At 40.9% G+C, this 27947-nt stretch overlaps 1 protein-coding gene across 3 annotated transcripts in view; it reads right to left on the reverse strand.

Moving 5' to 3' along the window:
- The window catches only part of DOCK8 (dedicator of cytokinesis 8), a 228872-nt gene that overhangs the window by 143358 nt on the left and 57567 nt on the right, over nucleotides 1-27947 (reverse strand). For all 3 annotated transcript variants that reach the window (XM_007466761.1, XM_007466763.1, XM_007466762.1), the window contains 2 exons: nucleotides 16954-17129; nucleotides 13977-14048 (listed from right to left, as the gene is read on the reverse strand). In XM_007466761.1, coding sequence (XP_007466823.1) covers nucleotides 13977-14048; nucleotides 16954-17129 — 248 coding nt within the window. The remainder of the gene's footprint in view (nucleotides 1-13976; nucleotides 14049-16953; nucleotides 17130-27947) is intronic.

The following is a 27947-nucleotide window of genomic DNA, read 5'->3' on the forward strand; positions in this document are numbered from 1 at the left end:
AAACTACACAGAAGCACAAAGTACTGTTCTCCTTTTGGGAGAAATGTATTTTCCTACTTGAACTGTTTGCCTCTGTTACTTAGACTGGAAGATGCCTTGAATGAATTTCATTTTATCTTTTTCATGTCTACAGCACAAAGTTTTGTGTCCTTGCTCTAAAAATCATAGTGCTTTTGCCTTCATGCCTTTTGCAAATGACCGTTATTCTAATGAATCGAATGGTGCCATGGTTGCTTGTTTATCTCATCTTATTTCCATATATTTTGACAATTTTGTATGTACTGCTGTTTACTGGCATCCTTTGGGTGATGGTAAATACTATAAGCATTATTTTCTCTGTAATTTTCTTTAATGAACTAAAGAGAGAACTTAAGAACGTGTTTGGTGTCTTGGTGGAGAGTAAAACTCTGAAGTAATTAAACTTGTTTACATGCTATTTATTCTTGGTGTATTACCCATAGTGACAGTGAAACATTTCATGAGTGTTTTGAGCAGCACATAAAAGCCCTTAGACTTTGTCTTTCATCCTGGGTGATTAAGGTAATTCTGAAAGAAGGTCATGCTCAAGGAGAGCTGGGATATCAAGGAATGGGGTATCATCTGTTTTATTACTCCATATTTTACTCCCAGTGAACTGGTAAACAATTAAAATTCAAACACATCAGTGCATATAATTCAGTTACTCCCAAAACACCATAAAAATGTCTCCCTGATCAATAATTGCTTATTATGACATGCATTTGTTGCTCTGGCTGTCAAGGTGCTTAGCTATTTGCTTTCTGAAAGTATGGAAAGCAAGCCAGGCTCATCAGCCTATGCAGTGACAAAGAGCAATCCAGCTGTGGAAATCACTGAGCCACTCTTGACTTCTTACACGCAGACTCCCCATCCCCATAAATCCACTCCCACGAAAGCCCAATTCAAAGGCCAGCACTTGCACCAAGCCTTCCCTAACCTGGCCAGAAGTAACTGCTCCCTTCTCTGAATTTTCAAAGCATGTTGTTTGTATTTCTCTTAGAAGCTTTTATAATATTCTATGTTACAGTCTAATTACTTGTCTAAATTTTTATCTCCCCTGCTAAATATGTGCTCTATCTCACTAGACTATGACTTTGCTGAGGACAGGGCCTCCTTTAGCAATAGGATTCCTGTGTACTCCTCTTTGCATCTTCTTTGGTGCCTTATTCTCAGGAGATATTTTCTAAACATTTGTTGAATGGGAGAACGAATGCAACTCTAACAAGCAAATATCTGTATCATTTTCCTCTCACACAAGCGTTTTCAAATCTGTCAGATCCAACACTGTCTTTCTCTGTAACAAATGTTTTATAATGCCACCTTTATAACCCATCAACTTTCTCATTCTCAGAAGTCAATAAAATGTCCCAGCTGTTATATAAATGAGAAATAAAAGAAACATAATACCTAAAATAGCATGTATGTAAATATGCAAATGCTTGGACACAACTACACCAGAGGACATAATGAAATAGCTGTTTGCACCTGTAGGAAGAATCGTTATAAATATAACACCTACAAAAGCAGATTGCAACAGATGTGTTGTATGGGTGACTCAAACACCACAAAGCAGCACTGCTGTCAGTAATGTGATTTTCCAAAACGGGAGAAAACTCTTGTAGAGCTCTAATCAGCACAAAGTTTAATTTCCCCTATATTTACATGATAGTTGTTTTCCTGAAAAATTCAGTGCAAAAATATTTCTAAGATGGCATAGAGGATTGGCTCGGATATTTACAGACTGGTGTTTCACCACCCTGAATGTCCAGCAGGACATTTGATAGTTGTGTTGGATGTTGAATTTGGGATGATCCTTCACTGTATGTGATGCCCCATGCATTGCAGGGTGTGAAACGCAGTAGCCCATGCCAGTCATTGAGACAATTAAAAACAGAAACATTAATTACCCTCATTGAGAACCATTGCTACTAAGATATTAGAAAACTGGAATCCCCAAATCCAATCTAAACCATAGTTTTAGCAGCACATGTGGGAAAGGATATCCACCAAGACTTCCTAGAAGGGATGAAATGCAACAAGTTTAACCAGGACCACAGCATCCTTCAAGTGTTTAATTGTTTGGGGGGAGAATTCTACTAGTGGAAAATCCTAAAGTGAGCACTTTTCAGAGTTCTACTTTTGGTTCTGGTAGAAAGTAAATTTCTCATATAGAAATTATTATATAGTTTAGCAGAAACAGGGATGTTAGGAGATTTTAAATTCAACATATCCACAAAACAAGGGTATATAGATCTATAATACATGCACTGGTATTGCATCTAATGGTATTATCATTGATGATAATATAGCTATCATTTCTTGGACTGGTAATTGTCTTAGTGATTGTCTATGTGATTGTCTTAGTTGAGATTCCCTAGAAGCTGAGCCTGAGGCAGGGACTCAGGTGCATGTGATTTTTGATTGTGTGTTCTTGAGGAAAAGCCTGTAAGCGAGATAGGGAAGCATAAGGATGAGAGCTCAGATAAATTCTTGGCCTGATACACAGGGTGCTCTGGAAGGATCACATTGCAAAGCTGTCCCACTGTCCCACTCTGAGACAAGAGGTGGGACTATGGTACCCCTTGCACCAGTGCTATTGTGCCAGTCAGGCACTGGTCACCACCACCAATCCAAAGTGGGAGGTTAAGGGGCTGGGAGGTAGAGCAAATTGCTCTAATGTCTCTGGGCACAATATCTCCTACACTCACGGCAGCTGCAAGATAAATGCATGGGACAGTAAAGGGGACCCACTAACAGTCTTTATTACAATGCCAGGCACCTAACATATATTATTTTCCTTTTATTTTGAAACAATCTCAAATTTACAGAAAACTTGCAAATATAGTACAAAGACCTTTCCCCCTCTCAAACTATTTGAGAGTAAGTTGCTGACCTAATTCTCCATTATTCCTGAATACTTTAGTGTGTAACTTCTACAAACAAGGACATTCTCCATCGTAATTAGTATTCAACCATCACATTCAGGAAATTAACACTGATACATTATTACCATCTAATCCTCTGACCCCTTTCAGCTTTCACCAAATGTCCCCCAAATGCCTTTTAGAGCAAAAGGATCTAGTCCAAAGTCATGCATTGCATTTATATGTCACATTTCTTTACTCTTATTCACTCTGGAACAGTTCCTCAGTGTTTCCTTGACTTTCATGACCTTAAGATTATAGGCCAGTTATTATTTAGAAAGTCCCTCCATTTGGGTTTGATTGTTGTAAATGCCCCATTCCTCATCAAGCTTTCAGTTTGATTTGTATCAATATGGATTCACAGTTTCCTATTTTATTCAACATATCTTAATCCATTGCTATTATTCATTTTGATGCTCTAATTATCCTCAATTCGACCAGTGTGAATCCCTTCAGCTGGCTCTTACATCTTTTTACATGTCCCCAGCAGTCACTGATCACATCCTGCTTTCTGCCACAAGACATTCAGGCTGATCTAACACTTTCCTTTCCTCAACCCTGGAATCAGTCATTTCTCCAAGAAGCTCTGATTCTTTTTAGTGGAAAATGGTTCTTAGAAGCCAAGATGTAGGTGTTGGGTGTGCTCATTGCTATTAAGGTGTTGCTCCTCCTATGTCTTCTCAGTGAACAGAGTTAGGTAGGGAGCGTGTGTGTGTGTGTGTGTGTGTGTTTTGAAAGCCAGGAGTTCACGGTGATCCTTGCAATCTCAATCTGACATCACAGTATCCATTCTAGCTTTCTTCCTTTCCATATTAACTTCCTTCTCAGATAGTGAAAAATCAAACACCTACTTACTATACTTCCTAACACCTACTTACTATACTTCCTTAATATACTTACTTACTTGATTAATCCCCTTAATGTAACCCTTGCTAACAGCACCCCTCCATGCCCACAAATGTTGCCCTCCTTATATTCTGACTCTGACACCCTGCACCAGGCTTGCCCCTCTGGCATGACATCTTCACTAAATGTCTGCACTGACATTTAGTGCCAGGCCACCCGCCCACAAGGACATCCTTGTCCCTTGCCTGGGCTCTGACACCTCGTGGTAGGCTTCTCCCCCATGTAACACCCCCTCATTCTACTCAGAAGGTCTGCTCTGTTATCACATGCCAGGCTGCCCCAGGCTCAGATACCCCCCTCCCACCATGTAGGTTCTGATTCTCCGTGCCAGGCGGCCCTTCTAAATGTGTGTCCTCCTCAACGTGTGTGGCCTTCCACTCCTCATTCTGGCCCTCTTCAGCTACTCCCCACCCTGAGTCATGGATGGCTAACTTGTTCTGATGGCTTCCACACCAAATTGTACAAGAAGGGAGAGGAAAGAAAGAGAAAAGGGTATAGGAAGGGGAAGAGGAAAAAGAAGAGGAACATGTATTATTTTCCAGTCTTCACAATAAGCCTTCAAAATGAGCAACATTTCCCCCCATTTCACACTTGAGGAAACTCTGGTTCAGAGAGATTAAGTCACTTGCCCAGGGTCTCATAGCCGTTACATAAGGAGCCAGCATCTGGACCCAAGTCTAGACTCTATCTACTCCATGACACTACCTCTAAAGAGAACTCTCTCAAGATATGTTTGGTCTTTGGGCTGTCCCCAAATTGGGTAACAGTAGTGTTTGAAGAAAAGGCACACAGTTCTCTGGAGAAGCAATGGCTTGTGTTTATTTCATGAGAAATAGTCTTTCTACCATTTGGCTACTTGCCCATCTCTCTCTTGTCTGCAAATAGGCTCAACAGGAACATGGCTTTATTTGGCTCAGATGCCTGGGTCGGCTAAGGAGGCTGGGACTCTGGTAGCTGATGGCACTCAGCCAGCAGTCTCACTACCTACCCCATGGTGGTTTCTGACTTCTGTGGCTGGCACTTCTGAAATGAGTCATCTTTACATGCTTGCCAACCCTTGGCCTCTCCTCTCCAGCCAGCTTTACCCTTGCTGTCACAAGGTAGCTTTGCAGCTTTCTGAGATTTCAAAATAGGGAAGTAGATGCTAAATCTAGAATGAGGAAGGGGAACACAGTTTGCTCTGGTTTCAAATCCACAGCCATGGAATACATTTAGTCTTAATGCTTTCCATCCCCCAAATCCTGAGGGTGACACAGATACAGGGTTAGAGTATACATGTTGTGAAATGAACTTTTAACAGTATTCTGTAACTCATTTTTTTAAAAAAATGACCATTTGTTGGTGTCTTTGGGCGGTCCAGGTAAATGACTTCAGAAAACATTCTAACAAAATGGAGGACAAAAAAGAAAGCATCCGCTTGCATAAAATAGCAAAAGAACAATAACCAAATAAGTTTCATTTCTCCCAGATTTAAGTTTCTTTTGAGGAGAAAATCTGATATAAAAATTTTCAGATATGGTATATGAACTCTTTATCTTAAAATCTTAAAGCTGGGGGAAATGTCCTAGAATTCAGCTCATGTCTCCATACCCGATGGAGAAAGAGGCGTAGAGAGAAGTGACTTGAGGAAAATGGAAGCAGGCACATGGCTGTAATTGGCAGAGGGGTGGGGATTCACTTGTAAGTAAACACTCTTGGAAATGAGTGCATTTTATGACACAAGGAAGAAAGCTAAAGACCAAATATAGTTCTGGTCTCCAAGGCTACCACACATAAGGTCTTAAGCTAGGTTGTTTCCAGATTTTTATTCCTGTGGCCCACACAGGTTTCCTTATGAACAAGTATGTGACACTGAACCTGTGACATCAACATCCTCTGGAATGTACACGTCCTAAGAAAGGCAAAGGGCAAGTGTGAATTTTGAGTTTTAATTCACTGTTTTCTTTCCATCTTAGAACAAATTAACGTTAGTTAATTCCTTTGGGAACTTTTCCCCTTAAAATTGGATTTCTCAGGAAAAACACTCACTAATTCAGTGTGTTCTCATTTAGGGTAGTGTAATCTTAGGAAGCAACTTAATGTTTGCCTATATTTTCCATTACTTTGAGTTGGGTGGGTTTTTTTGCCAGGACATTAGATCACATGAAGCTTTTTATTTGAATCCTTAGGGAAAGCCCCCTAAGGATTTTATACGCTAGAAAAGCTTACCCATTTGGCATACACATACACGTTGCTTAATGAATAGTGGTGAGAATAACTTTGAAAAAGCTAGCAAGTTTATGAATGCCCATGTGAGGCTCTCTCTCAAAGATCTCTGTTAGAAAGAAAATAAATATTATAAGATAAAATGAAGTTTGGTCACACGTGGATCTACTTTTTTTTTTTTACCACTATGATTTGCACACTTAGAGCAACTGGAACCAAAATCACTTTCGTAAATATTTTAAATAGTTATTTCTTCTGAGGAATTGTTCGAAAAGGTCCCCCCAAACCCTCCTATACTGTCGGTGGAAATATAAATTGGTGCAGCCACTATGAAAAACTGTATGGAGGTTCCTTAAAAAACTAAAAATAGAACTACCATACAATCCAGCAATCCCATTCCTGGGCATATATCTGGACAAAACCATAATTCGAAAAGATACATGCACCCCTATGTTCATTACAGCACTATTTACAATAGACAAGACATGGAAGTAACCCAAACTTCTGTCTACAGATGAATGGATAAAGAAGATGTGGTATACATATATATATATATATATATGTATATATATATATACACACACATATACATACACACACACACACACACACACACACACACACACAAAATGGAGTATTATTCAGCCATAAAAAAGAATGAAGGGAATTCCCTGGTGGCAGAGTGGTTAAGAATCCGCCTGCTAATGCAGGGGACACTGGTTTGATCCCTTGCCCGGGAAGATCCCACATGCCGCAGAGCGACTAAGCCCATGTACCACAACTACTCAGCCCGTGCTCTAGAGCCCGCGAGCCGCAACTACTGAGCCCACACGCCACAACTACTGAAGCCCGTGTGCTTAGAGCCTGTGCTCCACAACAAGAGAAGACACCACAATGAGAAGCCGGCGCACTGCAACAAAGAGTAGCCCCTGCTCAACGCAACTAGAGAAAGCCCACGCGCAGCAATGAAGACCCAACGCAGCCAAAAAAACAAAAGAATAGAATAATGCCATTTGCAGCAACATGGATGGACCCAGAGGATTATCACACTAAGTGAAGTCAGACAGAGGAAGACAAATATCATATGACATCACCTACATGTAGAATCTAAAATGTGATACAAATGAAATTATTTACAGAAGAAACAGACTCACAGACATAGAAAACAAAATTATTGTTACCAAAGGGGAAGAGGGGGTTAGGGATAAATTAGAAGTTTGGGATTAGCAGTTACAAACTACTCTATACAAAACAGATAAACAACGAGGTCCTACTATATAGCACAGCAAACTATACTCAATATCCTATAATAAACCATAATGGAAAAGAATATGAAAAAGAATACATATACACATTTTTTCACAATAAAGGCTGTTTATTATCATTATTATTCCCTGGGGACACCCTCCCTGATGCCCCCGACCAAGTTAAACCATCTCATTAAAGACGTCTACAGCACTGCGGGGTGCTCCCCTTCCAACTCTTATCTAGTGCTTTCTGCCCTCCTAGATCCTGAGATCTGTAAAGGGCGCTGCCTCTGTCTTGTTCACAGCTGCATCCCCAGCGCCTAGGGCAGGCCAGGCCTGCAGTTGACGCAAAACACATATTTGTTCCTCACTCCTTCCCTCAACAGGGCTGCCTCTGGCCAAGTACACAGAAGGGCGCAGCCCTGACTTTAGCCACCTCAATGAGTCTGGTGTCCTTCTGCACAGAACAAAAACCAACTTCAGGGCTTCCCTGGTGGCACAGTGGTTGAGAGTCCGCCTGCCGATGCAGGGGACGCGGGTTTGTGCCCCGGCCCGGGAATATCCCACATGCTGCGGAGCGCCTGGGCCCGTGAGCCATGGCCGCTGAGCCTGCGCGTCCGGAGCCTGTGCTCCGCAACGGGAGAGGCCACAACGGTGAGAGGCCAGCGTACCGCAAAAAAAAAAAAAAAAACCAACTTCACAGACCTTAGGTTGTGAGAAAAGCTGCCAACATAACCTACCAACAGATGTACTGAGATTTGAGCTGTGAGCTGAGTCTCTCCGGCCTTTTAACCCTCAAAAGTCATTCCATTTTCTTCCAAACAGAGTCACTTTGCCATACACCAGAAACTAAACAATATTGCAAATCAAGTACACTTCGGTTAAAAAAAAAAGTCCCCCCAAATACTTTTTTATTAATTGATATTTGTGAACAACATGATTTATATTTTAAATTTTGCTTATTTTGCTAGCATTTAGGAATCCCAAAACAGAAATTATTCTGAATATTTCTCTTGATATCTTTTCTAAATGTTTAGCCTTATTTCCTTATTCAGAGTATACCTTATTCATCCATGTTACTGCATATATCAATAATTTAATACATGCTGAGTAGTATTCCATTGCATGAATGTACCAGAGTTTGTTTATCCATTACCTCCATTGACTATGATTTGGGTCGTTTCTAGTTTTTGGAAATTACAGGTAAAACTATTATAAATATTTGCATACAGATTTTTAAACGAACACAGGTTTTCATTTTGCCTGGGTAAATACCTAGGAGTGGGACTTAAGGGTGTATGGTAAGTGTATATTTAACTGGGATTTTAGGATAGGTAAGGGAAGAAAACCCAGTGATAGAAAACAATATCATGAAAGTGGGTATAACAGCTTCTGGTTTAAAATGATAACTAGAATAAGACTGGAGGAAATTAAATTTTATTTTAATCAATGATATCCAGCCTTGGCAAGGATATGAGGAGAAAGGGCAGTTTCATGTCCAGCTGGTAATGGAGCAAATTAACACAACTTTTCTGGAGAAGAATTTGGCAGTACTTATTAGACTATATCATATGCACTGGTTCCATTTCTACCTTCAGAAATATTCACACGTGTAGAGGCAAATATGCATAGATGTTCATTGTGGTATCATTTATATTGTGGAAAATGGAGACAACTGCAGTGTACATCCACAGTAAGAAAGTCAATAATTTATGGTATTTCCCTTCTCCCCTGGAATGCCAGGCAGCATTTTACAAGAAAAGGATAGGTCTTTGATATGGAAAGATTTCAAAGAAAGACATTATTGAAAAAAAGTATGTTATGTATGTATGTAAAATATTTATTTACACGTGTATTTTTGCATACATAAATATTTATGTAAATATTAATATTCATGTATGTTTGTGAGGGCATAAAAGAAGATCTGGGAGGCTACACAATGACCTCCATGCAGTTAAGAGTGGGTTGAAAAAAACAAAAAACCCTCAAAAACATAGATAACAGAGAGCAGAGTACTGGTTACCAGAGGGTAAGGGGCAGAAGGAGGATGAAATGGGTAAAGGTGATCAACTATACGGTGATGGATGGAAACTAAAGTTTTGGTGGTGAGTGTGCTGTAGGGTACATAGAAGTAAAAATATAATGTTGTAGATGGGAAACATATAGTGTTATAAACCAATGTTATCTCAATAAAAAAATAAATCTGAAAAAAGTTAGAACAAAAAGAGTGACTTGAAGAGAATGACAGTGAGCAAGCGAGCAGTGAGGCAAAAGACTAGCTTTTTACTTAATACACTCACTCCTTATTACTTGATTTCTTTCAAAACACTGTGCTTCCCTGGTGGCGCAGTGGTTGAGAGTCCGCCTGCCTATGCAGGGGACATGGGTTCGTGCCCCGGTCGGGGAAGATCCCACATGTCGTGGCGCGGCTGGGCCCGTGAGCCATGGCCGCTGAGCCTGCTCGTCCGGAGCCTGTGCTCCGCAACGGGAGAGGCCACAAAGGTGAGAGGCCAGCGTACAGCAAAAAAAAAACAAAAAAACAAAAAAAAAAAAACAAGCTTACATTATTTAGCACATAAAATAACAAATTCAAAGGAGAGCTCATTGATTGCTAATTATCAACTGGTCAGCAACCACTATTGTGACTTTCTCCAACCTCCCTGCCTATGAAGACACAGAAAAAATGGAAACTCACCAAAACAGATAACTTAATGCCAAAGTCTAGACAGAATCTCTGTGGATCAGACGCAGCTGGAAAGAGAAGGATGTAACATGCTTTGCCTCCCCAAAGGGCAATGCAGAGGAAGGCACTTTGTACTTTCCTTCCTGCCAGTCCCCGAACAGTCAATGTCTACAATAGTCAGGAATCTAAATTCTCCTCCTTCATTGTAGTGGCTTATCTATGAAGCCGTTCACAGGCTCCACCTGGTTCTACTGAAATGAACTACCAGCAGAACCACTGCCTTCCTTGCCTTTCTCTTTCTACCATCATTCTACAACCATATAGAAACAACTCATAGAAAACAACTAGCTGAATATGTATGTAGGGTTGGGAGATGAAGGGTACCTGGAATAGTGTATTGGATTCTCCCCACAAATAAAATATTATGGATGCACGTGAGGGCAGAACGATCCTGGGAGGACTGTGCAATAGGAATTATAGCCTTTATGTTAGAGTATCAGATTTAGAGTACCAAAAGGTCAAACAGTGGGGTTGGAAAAGGTGTTTCCTCAGTTGAACACTAGTCAAAGCTTGCCAGAAACTGACAACGAGTTTCGAAGTTGCACATGTCTACCTGTCCATTAGCTAATTTCTGGGAAACAAGCTGGTCCGTTACCCAAGTGCGCAGATAACGGGGCCAATGACAATCCCCATCCTCAGTATGTTGCCAAACGTAAAGTTAAAACAGACATTGCTTTGTTTTGTGAAAATAAAAAGATACAAAACCTGCATAGAATAAATATATGAAAAACCACTGTTCCTACAGAAGAGATAAAAACAAATGGAGACACATGAGGGAACGGAAGCAATAATCAAAGTGGCTAATGGTCTAGTTTAACATTTTAATCCTAAATTCCTAGTAAATAATATTAAGTCTATGGATTAAATTTTACGCATGCCAGCAAAAATATAAATCATAAGGAAAACTGTCAATATAGATTTTACTAATAAATAATTTTGAATGTTAAAAACTATAAACAAATTTAAAAGACCAAGAGTATCCTGGGTAAGGAATTTGTATTATATGACATACAAAGGGTTAATATCCTTACCAAATAAAAGCAGCCCTAAAGATAAACAAGACCAGACAAATACATTAATAGAGATGCACAAATTTAATGAATAAACAGAACACCAAGGAAAACTTACAAATGGACGACAAATTTATGGAAAAAAAGATACCGACTTGAAACAAAGAAAATGCAAATAAAAGACAGCCATTTTACAAATAAAATTGGAAATTTATTAAAAGATAACATCCAATATTCTTGACGATTCATGCATATCTTGCTAATAATCTTTCTGATATATTATTCCCAAATCCTTAAATTTGTGCATACACTTAAACACACAGAAACTCCTCTTGTAGGAATTTATTCCAAAGGGAAAAACCATAACTATACACAAGAATGTTGCTATACTGGGTATAACACTGAAAAACAGGGGATCATCTAAACATTAAAATTGTTTAAATAAATTTTTGGATAAATACATTATACAACCATTAAAAATTGTCTTGAGGAATAATATTTAATAGCCAAGAGATAGTTACCACTTAGTGTGAAGACTGAAAAAGCATGCTGCAAAATAGTACCATAATCTGACTTAATTTTTATACAAATATATACAAAGAAATATGATTCAAAGGCAACACATCAAATGTTAATGGTGGTTATCTGTCTATAGTGAAATTGAGTGATTTTTGTTTTCTCTTTTTGTTTCGCTCTGATCTCCAAAATTTCTACAATGAGTATTCTAAAGAGTCCTTTAAGTTTGTTCAAGATAGAGAAAAAAAATTCCAATGGGAATTGCCATGAAGAATGAAAAAGTGCAGTGTCCCAAATAGAAAATAAAAACCAAATGTAGTAAAGTGGACCTTTCTATTTATTGTCCCTTCTCAGATTTCTTTCAAACCTTCATATCCAGAAAGTACCTCTAATTATAACATTTAAAAGCATAAGAACAACTTGTTCTGAAATCTTTTATTTATTACCAGCAAAGTATAATCTTATTTGACTGCCCGGCAAACTTGGTTTTCTATTCAAGTTAGAACAGATGATGGATTAGCATCTAACTTTCTCTTAATTACTTTAAACAAGTGAAGCTTTCTCTTTCTCAGTTACTGAAAATAGTATGCATACTGACATCACTCCAAAACACATCAGCACAAATTCAATGGCACCCTTCCAGGAGCTGGATAAAATCCAACCTCCAAAGTCTTTCATCGTTTATCCCAGAGAACAGTAATTCTTACTGGAGTATAGGAGAGGTGAGGATATCAGAATTTCAAACTACTTGTGTGTTGTCACAGGTTCTCTGATGTTTCTCTAGTGGGGTGTGCCCCTGATTGCAGACTCTCCCCAGACAGCTCCCCAACACGTACACACATACAGGTTGCAAATTCCAGTGTGGGTAGATGCTTCTCATTAGAGGGTACTCTCCAGGTCATTGTCATGGAGACAAAAAGCTCAGGACAATGTCATAGAACATTTAATTAACCCAGGAGAGAAGGGCCTTTTTGACCAGAAGGCAAGCAAGTAATTTATTTCTTGGTCATAAATTTAAATGTGCCCTTTGAATCTGAGGCCAAATTTCCATTCATTAATCCCCACCCCCACCCCCCAGGAATTCATCAGAATAGAAATAAAAGGGTTCTATTCTTTGTGTTTAAAATGTAACTTTCTCCTTCAGTAGGTGAATGGATGAACAAACTATAGTAAATCCATGCAGTGGAATATTATTCAGCGAAGAAAGAAATGAGCTATCAAGCCACAAAAAGACATGGAGAAAGAAGGCAAAACTATGGAGACAGTAAAAAGATAAGTGGCTGCCAGGGAGGGAGGACCAGATGGCACAGAGGGGATTTTTAGGGCAGTGAAACTATTCGGTATGACACTCCAGTGGTAGATAAACGTCATTTTACATTTGTCAAAACCACAGAATGTAAACTCAAAAAATAAGCCCTACTGTAAACTATGGACTTTAGTTAATAATAATGGATAAGGCTTCCCTGGTGGCGCAGGGGTTGGGAGTCCGCCTGCCGATGCAGGGGACACGGGTTCGTGTCCCGGTCCGGGAATATCCCACGTGCCGCGGAGCGGCTGGGCCCGTGAGCCATGGCCGCTGGGCCTGCGCATTCGGAGCCTGTGCTCCGCAACGGAAGAGGCCACAGCAGAGAGGCCCGCGCACCGGAAAAAGATAAAAAATAAAAATAAAAAAAAAATAATGGATCAACACTGGCTCATCAATTGTACCAAATATTCCACACTTAAGTAAGACTCATCCAAGGAAGGATAAATTAGTCAGAGAAAGCTGCACGAAGAAAAAAGAAATTTGATATGATCTTTTATCCTCGGGTAGGATTGGGTAGACAGATGAAAGAAGGGAGAGCATGCCCCGAGGGGAGACAGCAAGAGCAAAGGTGTGGAGGGAGGACTGAGTCAGTCATGTGGTGCAACAGTGAGGAAGAGATGCAGGCTCAGAGAAAGGAAGGGGCTCCAGGAGTTAAGGGAAATACGTTTTAATAGAGTTGGGCCAGATTATTAAAGCCCTTGAATGGCAAGCAGGTGGTGTTTATATTTGATATGGTAGGAAATAGCCTTAGAAGGTGTTTGAGCAGGAGAGTGATACAAGATACACTCAATGCTCATTATTCATGGATTTTGCATTTGCAAATTTGCCTACTTGCTAAAATTTATTTGGAATCCCCAAAATCAATATTCATGGTCATTCAAGTACATAAAAACCTCACACACACACAAAAACCCAATACATTAATAATAGGGGGAAATGTGTGTGGGAGGCAGTATATGAGAACTCTCAGTAGTTCTTTCTAATCAATTTTCTTGTAAGTCTAAACTGTTCTAAAAAGTTTATTAATTTTTTTTAAAAAGTTATAAAAAGGTAATGATATAAAGTAAGTATATATGTAAAGAGGGAAAAAAATGAACTTACTTCCGATTCACAATTAGCCACTCCCGAATATAGGTCTGAACGCAGTCCCTGACATGAGGGTCCAGTTCAACCCTAATGAGGTGGAAAACAACATAAAAATGTTATTACCAGGTAAACACAACAAAGCGATCCTTTATCATAACCAAGGACAGCAGGATGATTTCAAATCCGTATCAACTGAGAATGGGAAGGGCATTGTTATCCAATCCTTTCAGGTGTCTGAAGTATTCCTGAGGCAGTAACATTTTTACTTTGATGAGACAAACGTTGGCATTTTATGCTTTGTGGGTTTTCTTTATTACATAGAATCGTATTAGATTATTATCTATCCCTGAAGGCATTCCGACACAAGACACGTAGGACTAGCTGTAATCACATACAAAACAAGAAGAGTAAGTATAAATACCAGTCTCTTCCAGGGTAATCTGGGCATATTTTTTGCTCACGTGTAACCCTGTTAGGACATATGCATGTTTTCCTTGAAAGCCATGAAGAGGAGTTGTACTTTGAGGAGCTGGCAGGCCCTGGCTTTGGTTGGTGATTATTAATTCAGGCAGCTCTTGTCTACTGCATAGAGTGTGTCATGAGGGAAACTCTTAGAGTGCTTCGGAGTCTGGAAATTTAGAAATCACTACTGCCCCACAGTAGCAAACGTTATTTTTGTTTGTTTGTTTGTTTGGGGTTTTTTTTTTTTGCCGTTCTCCCAAATGTGTTGGTACTACAGATAAATAGGTCTAAGTGCTCTAAGTTTTAATTTTCTGGTTTGTAGAAAGAGGGTAAGAACAGTACCCACCTTGTGGACTGGCTGTTAGTTTTAGATGGAATACTGTAGAAGTCAGACATGTGGTCCCTGGGCCCTGACGACTCAAATCCCAGCCCCATCCCTTACGTGACCTTGGGCCAGTCACTCAACCCTTCTGTGCCTCTGATTCCTCACTGTAAGTGGTGATAGTAATCGTGCAGGGCTCCCTTGGAGAGCTGTGATGAAGATGAAGTCAGTGTGTGAAGTGCTCAGAAAAGCGTCTGGCACATAATAAGACCTACCTGCGATAGTTCACTGTGTGCCATTCATTCTGCACTAGGCACTGACGCAATCCCTCTACATGTATGAATTCAGTTAATGTCAATCAGCTCCACAGAACAGACGCTATTACTATTTTCATTTCGCAGAGGGATGAGATGAAAAGATCTTTCTCAGAGACACTCAGCAAGTGGAAGAGCAGGGAACTGACCCCAGGCCACTCGCCTGGGAGCGCAGGTTTACACCCACTGCACTATCACAGCTCAACATCATGTTCTCAGATAGGCACTGGGGTTCAACAGGAGTCAGCTGTCGTTTACTCTGATGATGATGATACTTTCCTGGGCTTTAATTATACACAAGACTTTTGGGCAACGATTGAAATAGTAGAGGGTATTTGAAAGCCATCAGACAGATAACGTGTTAGTTATCAATTCTGGTGACAAGGCAATATTATGCTCAAAAACTGATGTTAAGGGCTTCCCTGGTGGCGCAGTGATTGAGAGTCTGCCTGCCGATGCAGAGGGCACAGGTTCGTGCCCCGGTCCAGGAGGATCCCTCATGCCGCGGAGCGGCTGCGCCCGTGAGCCATGGCCGCTGAACCTGCGCGTCTGGAGCCTGTGCTCCGCAACGGGAGAGGCCACAACAGTGAGAGGCCCACGTATTGCAAAAAACAACAAAAAAACTGATGTTAAGAAAAAAATTACCTCTTCTATCAAATTTCAAAAAAAAAATCAAAATCCTCCTACCTGTAAACTTATTGTAAGTTTTTTTTGGTTTTGTTTTGTTTGAGACAGTTCTCATTCATATAGAAGAGCTGACCATATGCTCTGCTTCGTGGTGATTCTTGGGAAACATTTTTCCCTGTTGTCAGTCCATTTATTCAGATGTGACTTTCATATAGGTAACATCTATTATTGTTACCTTTGGTAGAGAATAATTTAATTTCTTTGTGTAAAATATATGGTTAATTGTCTTCAAATGAGACCAGAATCTTGGAAAATCCTGTTTAAAATACTTACAAAGAGCAAAGGGTCAAATAATACCCTATCACTGTCATCTAACCTTCTTAAACTGTGATGAAATAAAATCCAAAATAGAACTGGAATATCCCCGAATAATGAGGGCAGGGGCCATGTTTCATGATCTCATTTCCAGGACTTTTTGGGGAAGAGAAGGTTGAAAATCTCAGGAGGATGTGAATCTTTGGTTTTGAAGATGAATGCATCCTAAATCTCCAAAGAGACATTGCTTGTTGCACTATGGAAATAACAGGAGTTTCATCTAAATATAATTCCATCATTTGATACTGAGGGCTAATGCTGACACCTGTAAACACATCGATTAACCCACTGTAGAAACTCAACCCTAAGCAGCTATTCACACATTCACACTACAGAGCTTTCCCCATTGTTTTTCCGCTTGACAAGACTTGCTTCACAAGAAAGAACTTTGCCTTATTCATCTTTTTATCCCAGCTCTCAGCACATAGTAGATGCTCAAGAAATGTGGATCAGACTTACTTTTGTGACTTGATCCCGTCTCATATATGGAAAGAATTAAAATGCTCCTGAATGGAGGCATTTCAATGATTATTATTTTTACAAATGAAAAACTGAGGCCTCCTGAGGTCACATGACTCGCCCACAGTCACTGAGCTGACCCGGGCAGTCTGGGTCCAGAGCCTGCACTCTTCACCTCTTCTTAAGCCGTCGATTTTGTTCCACTGCAGCCCTTTAACTGGCTTAGTCCCCACATGGCTTTTCAAAGCCTCTGGTCAAACCAGTTCAAAATCTATCTACATGTAGGTGACAGTGCCACAGTAGTCATCCTGCACATCTTGATAGATCTGAGTCATGTTACTTGTAAGAGAAGTCCAGAATTAGGGCATCTCTCCCTAACCAAGAACAGCCATGATCATCATAACCCCATCCACATTTTAAGAAAGCAATTTACCCTTCCTCCGGCAAAGAGGGCTGCAAAGTTCGACATTCCTTCGGCGTGAACACCACGTCCAAGTCATCTTCGGAGAAGTCTCCCAGCTCTTGGGCAAGCTCCACATCCAGGCTGTTCAGGTGTGTCATCAGAAGTCCTTCAAAGTCCACTGGCTCCACCGGGTCATAAAACTGAGGCTGGGGGCAGGGAAAGGAAAAAGAGGTTCCCACACGGTTTAGGGTAAAAGCACTAAGGCGACAGGAGATGTGTGCCCTGTCCTCCCTCTCCTCCCAGTAGGTGCTTCGCTCTTCATGTACAACTAAGTGGGGCTGTCTTTAGAGAAGCTGTCAAACACAGAAGTGGTGAAATGCAAAGGAAAAGAAACACAGCATGGAAAGTCAAGTCAGAACACAGTGAGTAATTAAAATCACACCCCAAGGTAGAATTTTTCTCTGCTTAAGTGCATCTTTTTTTGTGTGTGGTACACAGGCCTCTCACTGTTGTGGCCTCTCCCGTTGCGGAGCACAGGCTCCGGACGCGCAGGCTCAGTGGCCATGGCTCACGGGCCCAGCCGCTCCGCGGCATGTGGGACCTTCCCGGACCGGGGCACGACCCCGCGTCCCCTGCATCGGCAGGCGGACTCTCAACCACTGCGCCACCAGGGAAGCCCTAATTGCACCTTGATGAGGATTCCTGATAAGATCCAAAATGAGATCACTAGGCTTTGCTGCATTTTTATAATTTCTCATGCAAAAGCTCTCTGAGGCCACGTTTACCCAAATACAGTGAAGCGGCGAATCGGAGGCAATTTTCTAGAAATTCAGGCAAACTCGACAGTCCTTCTGTCTGAGTATTTAGGTACAGTGCTTTCTTTGGCCTGAGTTATCCTATACACTGATTCTTGAAGGCACTTCATTCGTAATCACAGCCCACAGTGAACCAGGCTGGGTGGCTGGGACACTGCAAGGCAGTGATTTCCAAACGCTGCTGCACTGCCTGGTGCCGGTTGGGAAGAATTTTCACTGACTGCAGTTAAATGAGCAAACTAAGGGCAACTGGCTGAGTTTTCATAAGGCTGAATGTACTTGTTTGAAAAGGATTGCCTTTTTTTATTTTGTCTCTTCAATTATATCCTTCCATAGTGGGGGTATAAAAGAAATGATAGAAGTAAGTGGTAATTTAAAAAATAATTTTCCTCAGGTGCAAGTTGGCAATTCAACAAATATTTTTTTCTAGCTTGTGACGTCCACTTAGACTTAGGAAACCACTGCCTTAAGGGAGTAAAAGAATCACTTAGATCAAGTTGACATGTGTAGTGGTGGTATAATAATAATAACAGCAGCTCTGTGGTGTTCATTTGTGGCAGACTATTTGGAGTCATCACTCCAACAAACACCCCAGATTCTTGACTTGCACTGCCTCGCTCTGAAACAAGGACAGATCTAAAGGAAATGCTGACCAAACCGGTTTTTCATCACCCTGAAACCATACACCAGGCTAGATGTAAGGCTCCAGGTTAGAGAAGAGGAAAAAAGTGCCATGGAAGAGGCAAGAAGATTAGAGAAGGTAAGCGTGGCTTGCCCTGTCTCCTCCCACCTTTGTGTCCCTGGTGGTGGTGGAGACCTGAGTGACACGTGAAAGAGTGAGGACGAAGCTGAGAAGTGAGCAAACATGCCCTCCTTGTCTGAGGTTCTTGAGGTGGCTGGCTTACATAATGCCCTATGCCAGCAGGACCAAAAGGGGCAGAAGAGAAGGCAGCAGGACATTCTTCAGTAGGATAGAGCACAGACACTCCCCTGGTTCCCCAAGGCTCCCACAAAGTGTGACTGAGGACAAGGAAGTTTCTTTCCCTGCGTTCTGACTGGGGACCTGGAAGTCAGCTAAGGAGAGGACCACAGTCCTTAGAGGGGCCTCTCAAGATGAAGCAGCTGGGACCACCAGGGGCTCAGAGAACTGCAGATCAGTCTATGCAGAAGCCAGGTGGGGACAGCTTGCAAAGAGACATTGTTGACCTCTGCCAGAGGGAACAACAGGCATTATCCACGCACAGAACAAGAACAATCTACTGCAGACTTACATAAGACCAGCCCCGAAGGAGAAAGCGGACTTTCCACTCCTTATCACAACACGGCACAGAGTTCAGGGGCAGGGACTGAAATGACTTCAACTCGAAATGAAGGGATTGCACTGTTTGCATACTCAACCTTATTACTGTAAAGTTTATACCCTTGAACTAAAAATTGTTGAGCACAATGTGCCAAGAAGTTGTGCTAGGTCATTCTAGACAGTATCTCATTTAATCCCCACCAGAACTCTGTGAAGCACACTCTTTTATTACCCTCATTTTACAGATGAGGACTTTGAAGGCTAGAGATTTAATAGTTTGCCCATGTTTACATAGCTGGGAAGTCGCCCATCTGGAATTCAAACCTAGGCAGGCTCCTAATTCTGTTTTCTCTTGCAGGCTTTCCAGGGAATCTGGATTTCCAGAAATAATTAAACACAAGGCAGTGGTAAGTGTGTTTAGAAGAGAGTAAAATAAATCCGTCTGCCACCACGCACGAGCTCCACCCTGAACTTCTCATGAGATTGGCTTCTCAAAGTAATAATAGTGAAGTAATTAACTGATTAAAGTGATACTAAACGTAAATTTATCATGAAGAATATCAATTATTCAAGCAGAGGCACTGAAAAGAAATACTGAAAAATTATATTGAAGCACATTTGAAACAAGGTGACACTAGCCCTAATAACTATTGGGTTGGCCCAAAAGTTCCTTCGGGTTTTTCTGTAACATCTTAATGGGAAAAACCCGAAGGAACTTTTGGGCCAACCAGTAGTAGGTAGAAGCTTCCACGGAGAAATGGCATTTGTGTGAAATCATCAGAGAGAAAAAAATTTAGGTCCAGCCTAAAATTCATGTCCCTAAAATTCAAAGCCACAAGGGATAAGAAAAACCTGGCTGATACTGGCACCTGTTACCTACAGAACAGGCTGCCGAAGCGCCAGGGGGCAAAGGAAAGCTGGCTGCATTTTTGAACTTCATCAGCAAGTTCAATTACTTGCTGAACATCTACTAAATGCAAGTCACTGAGTTGGCCCTTAGGGATAAAGATGAATACAGGAAGCTACTCTCATGCTTCTTTCCCCAGACCTTGAGTCAACTGTGAGACGGGGAAGCTTGCCACCTTCTCACATACAAAATAATGCTATCTTTGGAGGGGGGAGCTATGACAAAGAATACAGCGTCATCACTGAGCACTAACTGTGTGGCGATGTGCCAAAAGCAATAAACACAGTTGATCATAAAGTCATAAACTCTTACGGTCTGAATCTACTTCAGGACTGAATAGACGATAAGAATAAGCCATAATGATAGAATTCTTGAGTACCATTCTAGCACTACACATAAGCTGGCATGTAATAACGAGTCACCACTAGGCTTTCTATGCTGAAACTAACAAGGGAGGAAACTGTTCATTGCAAAAGAGATGTAAACTGGTTCTGCTCTTGGCAAGTGGGTGGAGAGGCCAACTACTGTTATCTAGGCCTCCAAGCAAGTTGTTCCTCTTGTATAGTCAAATAACCAGAAACCAAAAGAGATTTCTGTTCTCTAAACTATCTGAAGTCAATCTCAAGAGTAGGTTTTAAAAAAGAAAAAAAAAAAAAAAAAGAGTAGGTTTTATTATTAAGCAGTTAACATATACACACATTTAGGCGTAAACAAATATTGAAGAGATTTACAGTGGTTTTGCATTTCATTGGGGGCTGAAGTTTAGGAATGGGGCCGGAGGGAGATGTTCTGAGGTCAGTCCCTTGGGCTCTTGGGAGCATAAAAGCCAAATGTGAAAATTTACTATTTCTGTTTTCTCTGCTACTGAGTTATATGTGGCGTCCTAGTCAGTGGAGACTCAAGACTAGTTTAAATGGTATGATCCAAAGTAATTTCAAGGTCATCTTATACAAGGGATTATCACATCATGTCTATCATTTGTTAAAATAATATAAGAAAAAACCCTAAATAATCAAAATAAAAACAAACACAAAAAAACATTTTTAAAAACAAAACAACTTAAGACTGCAAATTATCTTAAATCAGGCTTTGACTGTGATGGCTTTGTGATGTGTCAACTTGGCTCAGCAGAGCTACATTCCTCCAAATTCCATTCCTAGTATTCTTCCAGTCGTGGTTGGCTACCGGGGTTTTCTCTTGCCAGAACTGGAGGACAGAAGGGAGACTGCAGCCATTGTGTAGCATACACACACCTACTGATACAATCAAACACTAATTTAGGTGTGAAGTGATATTACCAATGTAATTAAACTCTCTAACCAGTTGACTTTAAGATAATCAAAAGGGAGATTAGCCTGGGTGGCCTGACTTAATCAGTTGGATGTCTTTTCAAAGAGAGTGGAGGTTCTCTGGAAGTTCAGGGCTCCAGGCTCCAGCTCATGCCCGTGGAGTTCCAGCTTGCTGTGATCTTGCCTTCCTGAATGCCCCGTGGATTTCAGGCTGGCTTAGCCACCACCAGTGGGTAAACCAATTCCCTGTAATCAATTCCTTAATAAACATGATGATGCATGTCCTACCAGTTCCACTGCTCTGGTTGAATCTAGAATAATACACCAACTTTCACTCATTCAACAAATACTCGCTGGGGTCCTAAGCAGTCCAGCACTAGGCCAAGGAGACATAGTCAATGACCTCAATCAATTTTCAACACTCCTCTAGTGAAGATTCGTGCAGTCTTTCTTTCTAGCTCTTTTCTTCAGATGTCTGACCCATAGAAGACTAGAAATACACAAAAAGTATAAATACTCTAAAAGCTTAAATTATTCAGAGACAAATATTCATTTTTAATGAAGAGGGTTCAAGTTTTTCCTTGTCCCCTAATGCACATCAAGGGCTAGTTCTCCTGACACGGGGTAGGATTCAATTTGCTTTGAAGCTGAAAACTTCTGCAGCATCAGAACCATGTCTGTTTAAAATTAATCTATGTAGCCTTAGCACAGCATAGTATGCCATCATCACACTGATAGGTGATTAAAATAACAAATCTGCACAATATTTCACAAATAAGGATACCGAAAAACAGAGAAGTTAAATAACTTGGTCCGAATCACACAGGTAATCACAAAAGACCTGGGTCCTTTGTTACAACACTGGGGAAGCTTCATGCCGCTTTGGGTGGGGCTAGGGGAAGAGGCATGATGCTTCCAAATGCCCTGGCCTTGTACCCTCATGCACGTTTATCCCTGTGGTGGGTGGTCCTCAAATCAACTTGGCTGTTCATGAGAGACGAGTCTTGGTCAAAGTCACCGAAGACTTCCATGTTGCCAAATTCAGTGGCTGTCGCTCATTCCTGGTTTATCTATAGCACTGGACAGTTAATCACTCTTACCTTCTTGAAACACTTTCTTCACGTGGAGAGGGACCAACTGTCCTAGTGTATCCCAATCTCTGAAAGCCCATGTACCAGGAAGCCCCTCAGTCCAGCAAACTGAAACAGACACTTGGTCACTCTACCTTTGGGACATGACTTTTCCTAGGTTCTCCCTCTCCTTTGCAGAGCCCTAGGGTTCAGTCCTAAAAGAGCTTCTCTCCCCAATCTGAATTTACTCCCATATGATCTCATCTATGCGCATGACTTTAAATACCTTCTTTTTCTTTCTTTTTAAAATTATAGCTATATATCTGTAACCTTTGCCCTGATATTCAGGTTGATTTTTCCAATTACATCTCAGCATTGCACCTTGGTGATCTAACAGGCCTCTCACACATAACAAATTCAAAATTACTTAACTTTCCTGCCAATCTGCTCTTCCCGTATTTTCCAGGTCTGTGCATCTCAGCAAGTGGCGATTCCACTCCACCAGCTGCCCGGGGCAAAATCTTTGGAGTCAACACTGATTTCTCTCTTTTTCTTACATCCTGCATATTATCTATCAGAAAATCCTATCCACTTTACTTCTGCAATATATCCAGAATCCAACCGCTTCTCAACTTCTCTACTGCCACCACCCTATTCCAAAGCACCACCATTGTTTTGTTGAGTTACTGTGACAATTTCCTAACTACCCTCCCCACCCCGCTCTATTCTTCACTTAGCAGCCAGAGTGATCTTTATAAAAAGAACCGTATAAGCAACCTTTATAATAAAAATTCTGATGGTGCTGAGCCTGTGCTTCCAGTGACCTCCCATCTTAATCCAAGTAAGAGACAAAGTTCTCCCATGGCCTCTGAGGCCGATGACCCAGCCTTGATTCCTCTTCCATCTCATCTCCTATTGCCCACTCTGCTCAGCTCACTGTCTGCATCCTTACTGTTTCTGGAGCATGCCATATGCTTTTGCTCTGGGGACTTTTCTCTTGCTGTTCCTTCTAAATCGAATATTCTTCCTTCAAATACCTGTTAAGTTCATTCAGAATTCTTCCCAAGTGTCTCCTTTCCAGACCTCCAAGCCTTCACAGACCACTCAACCTAAAATATAGTGCTCTCTTCTGTGTCACTCTCTCTATTCCCTATCCACGTTTCATTCTTCAAAGCACTTAATACCCCTTGAGAGAGTCTACATTCGCTTATTTGTCTACGTCTCTCATTCCAGAATGTAAGGTCATGAAGATAGACACTTTGTTACATTCACTACTGTATCCCCAGCTCCTAGAGCAATTCCTGGCACAGAGTGAGACCCAATACATGTTTCCTGAGTAAATGAATATGGAAAGCACTCCTCTTGGCTCTCTACTATCTTTAAGTAAACAGAGCAGAAGGCAGTAAAGATCCTCTGGCTTCAATATTTCAAAGCACTTCATGGCTTAGATTAAGGAATACGTCCCTGTTTCCGCCAATGGCAACCTTCCACTGATGCCACTGCATGGAAGATACTCACATGCCATAATGCACATCAATCTAATCTTACCAAGACTGATTTGATTCCTCCGCTTTACAGTGACAGTAATGAAATTCATGCTCTGCGTGCAGGGTGGCACTCTTTCATTTTGCCTTCCACTGTGAATTTGCATGAAAATTGTAATGAAATCTTCATTTTCCATCATGTCCCCTCCAGTGAAATCAATGAAACCTAAAGATAGTCCAACTTCTTTGAAAGGTGAAGCACAAAAGGAAAATAAAAAAGACCACGTTTATCGAGTGATCCACCATTTAGATCATCCTTAGTGGTTAAAAAAAAAAAAAGGTTGTTTTTATTGCAGAGAAGCTTAAACACGAAACAAAAAGAATGCTTTCCAAGGTATGAGACCTTTTTTCTTTCCCCTGTAACTGTTATATACAAACATGTTGTGTAACCATAGTGTTTTGATTTATATCCAGGATGTGGCTTTCTACATCCTTCTCTTCAGCCAGAGCTGTTATGATCCAGCTGATTCCTTCCATTTTACTTCAAAGTTTTTCTCTTCTCACGTTTAAAAATAACACTTTTCCTCTATAAAAATGTAAGTTAAGTTATTAACCATGCACACAGTATCTCAAATCCTTTCTAACTTAGGGCAAAGAAGACCTACCTTTCTTCTCTTGTACGCTTTACTCTCCTTTCTACTTTGAATAATCAGAAAGATAGTTTTACTATTTTACGGTTTCATCTTAATGAAGACGACTAATATATAGTTGTTTGCCTTTATAGATGACTGGCATCAGAGGGGGTCTGGCCACCCTGTTCACATAGCTGTGGCAATGGAGAATTCCAAGGCCAATGGGTGATGCACAGGTGATTCTATTCACAAGCCCCTCTTTGGCACTGGCCACAAAGGCCTCTGATGGCAGTATTAGGAGTGTCAAAAAGACCCAGGGCAAGTCTGTAATCATTCCATTTTGTCTTATAAAACCAACTCTAAATGGTGAATCCTCTTCATATTCAAAAATGCAAAATTTTAAAATACTTTATCTACTTCGAAAATGCATGTTTACACAATCACCACAGCTAACATTTACAATTAGGGTTAAAAAAACAAAAACCTAGTAACACCACACATACACACATGCACACACACATACACAAAATCAAACGCAACCTTCCTCTCACTTGATTTATCAGATTTATGACAGGATCCGCTATATTTATATAAAAATATATTCACAGGATTAGCAAGTAGTCCTCGCTTACTACATTTTCTGAAATTCACAGCAACCAGGACAACAAAAGAAACTTTACCTTTCTTATGTTCTTCCTCCTATATGGACTACTTCTATCCATCAACACATAGGTTCTTTAAATGACCCTCAACCTGGACCACATGTTAAAGTCCCACGGAACTTTAAAATACTGATACCTGGACCCCAACTCTAGGGATTTTTTTTTTTTTTTTTTTTTTGCGGTACACGGGCCTCTCACTGCTGTGGCCTCTCCCGTTGTGGAGCACAGGCTCCGGACGCGCAGGCTCAGTGGCCATGGCTCATGGGCCCAGCCACTCCGCAGCATGTGGGATCCTCCTGGACCGGGACACGAACCCGTGTCCCCTGCATCGGCAGGCAGACTCCCAACCACTACGCCGCCAGGGAAGCCCCAACTCTAGGGATTTTGATGTAATTGTTCTACGACAGGCAACAGGTATGTTTCTAATGGTCTCAGGTGATTCTAATGAGAGCCAGGTCTGAGAACCTTCCTCTAAATCTTCTCAACCTCCCCCTTTAAGCCTTTACCTCCTATTTTATCTTGGATCTTCTCTCCTCTGAACACCCACCACACCCAAAGCCAGCATGGATTCTCCGTATTATCTGCCTTCTCAAATATATTATAAGGCACTTAAGAGGCAAAACCATCTCCTATTCATCTTCTTGAAATCTCCCACAGTGTCTCCATAGTGCCATATAAACAGACAGCAACATTAGCCTCTATGTACACAGCATCTATTTTATCATTCTATGTTAACCCTAACAGGGGTAGCATTACTATGCCCGTAGTGCACATGAAGAAACTGAAGCCTTCGTCAAGGTTACTTAACTTGCCCCAAATTATGCAACTAGTAAGTGACAGTTATGCTCCACCCCAGATCCATCTGACTGCAAGTTCCAGCCTCTTGCAAAACAACAAGGTATAATTGACTGGGTTTTAAATAACTTGGTGCCAGTTTCCAAAAAGCACATGAAAAGATGTTCAACATTGCTAATTATTAGAAAAATTCAAATCAAAACTACAATGAGGTTTCACCTCACATTGGTCAGAAAGACCATCATCAAAACGTCTACAAACAGTAAATGCTGGAGAGGGTGTGGAGAAAAGGGAACCCTCCTACACTGTTGTTGGGAATGTAAACTGGTGCAGCCACTATGGAGAACAGTATGGAGGTTCCTTAAGAAACTAAAAATAGAACTACCATATGATTCAGCAATCCCACTACTGGGCATATATCTGGAGAAAACCATACTTCAAAAAGATACAAGCACCCCAATGTTCATTGCATCACAACTTACAATAACCAAGACATGGAAGCAACTTAAATGTCCATTAACAGATGAATGGATAAAGATGTGGTACATATATACAATGGAATACTATTCAGCCATAAAATGAATGAAATAACACCATTTGCAGCGACATGGATGGACCCAGAGATTATCATACTTAGTGAAGTAAGTCAGAGAAAGGCAAATATCCTATGATATCACTTATATGTGGAATCTCAAAAAATGATACAAATGAACTTATTTACAAATCAGAAACAGACTCACAGACTTCGGAAACAAACATGGTTACTAAAGGGGAAGGGGGGTGGGGGGATAAATTAGGAGTTTGAGATTAACAGATACACACTACTATATATAAAATAGAAAGTCAACAAGGACCTACTGTATACCACAGGAAACTCTACTCAATATGCTTTACTAACCTATATGGGAAAAGAATCTGAAAAAGAATGAATATATGGATATATGTAACAGAATCTCTTTGCTGTACACCTGAAACTAGCACAGCATTGTAAATCAACTCTAATATAAAATAAAAATTAAATTAAAATAAATAACGTGGTGCCAATTAAATACTTTAAAAATTAAACATTTATATCAGCATGTGGGGTAGTTGAAATGGTGGTTCTATAAACAAAGGTAAGGGAAATAAAGGTCAAAACGCACTTAATCAAATTTTCCAATTGTCTAAAATCATACAATGAACAGCTTATGGCTTCTCATTTAAGAAAAGTTTTTTTAAAGGTGCTTCAGGGTGAGAGTCTTTAGGTGATAAACTACTCCTCTGCCTTGCCAGAAATAAATCCTCCTGAAATGTCCCATTATCTTTCTAGGAAACAAAATAACTTTTTTAAGGGAAAGGGAAATCACCATGTAAGTGGGTGATTTTTTGTTGGAGGAACCTTCATTCGGGAAGATGACCCAAGGGAAAGAACAGCCACTTCATTCTGACATTACAACAAGACCAGCAGGTAAATGTGAGGGTGCTGGGATTTCCTGAGCAGTCCTTGCATTTAAAAAACAAAAGAGGAATCAAATGAAGACTTTTGCTCCCTCATATGCCACCTGCCCTTCAGGCAGTTAACAAGAAGAAGCAGGGTCAGCACACTGTGCTAAAGCTGGGGTCGAGGTCTGGGGAAAATATTCAGAAGACTAAACTGGAATTAACCAGGAGAAATACATTTTACAGGCTATTTACTTGCAAATAGAACCGGGTAGAAATTATGACAGGACCACATGATTCATGTATAGTTAAACATTTTTGCTTATTTCTTTGACGTATTCTATTAGAAGTTAAGCCACATGTTAACTCTACCACCTAGCTAATGAAGTAATTCATCCAAATTCACTTTTGTCAAAACCTGATGACGTGGGCTTCCCTGGTGGCGCACTGGTTGAGAGTCCGCCTGCCGATGCAGGGGACACGGGATCGTGCCCCGGTCCGGGAGGATCCCACATGCCGCGGAGCGGCTGGGCCCGTGAGCCATGGCTGCTGAGCCTGCGCGTCCGGAGCCTGTGCTCCGCACCGGAAGAGGCCACAGCAGTGAGAGGCCCGCGTACCGCAAAAAAAAAAAAAAAAAAAAAAAAAAAAAAA

The sequence above is a fragment of the Lipotes vexillifer genome, unplaced genomic scaffold (assembly GCF_000442215.2).
Source record: "Lipotes vexillifer unplaced genomic scaffold, Lipotes_vexillifer_v1.1 scaffold948, whole genome shotgun sequence".
Lineage (NCBI taxonomy): Eukaryota > Metazoa > Chordata > Mammalia > Artiodactyla > Lipotidae > Lipotes > Lipotes vexillifer.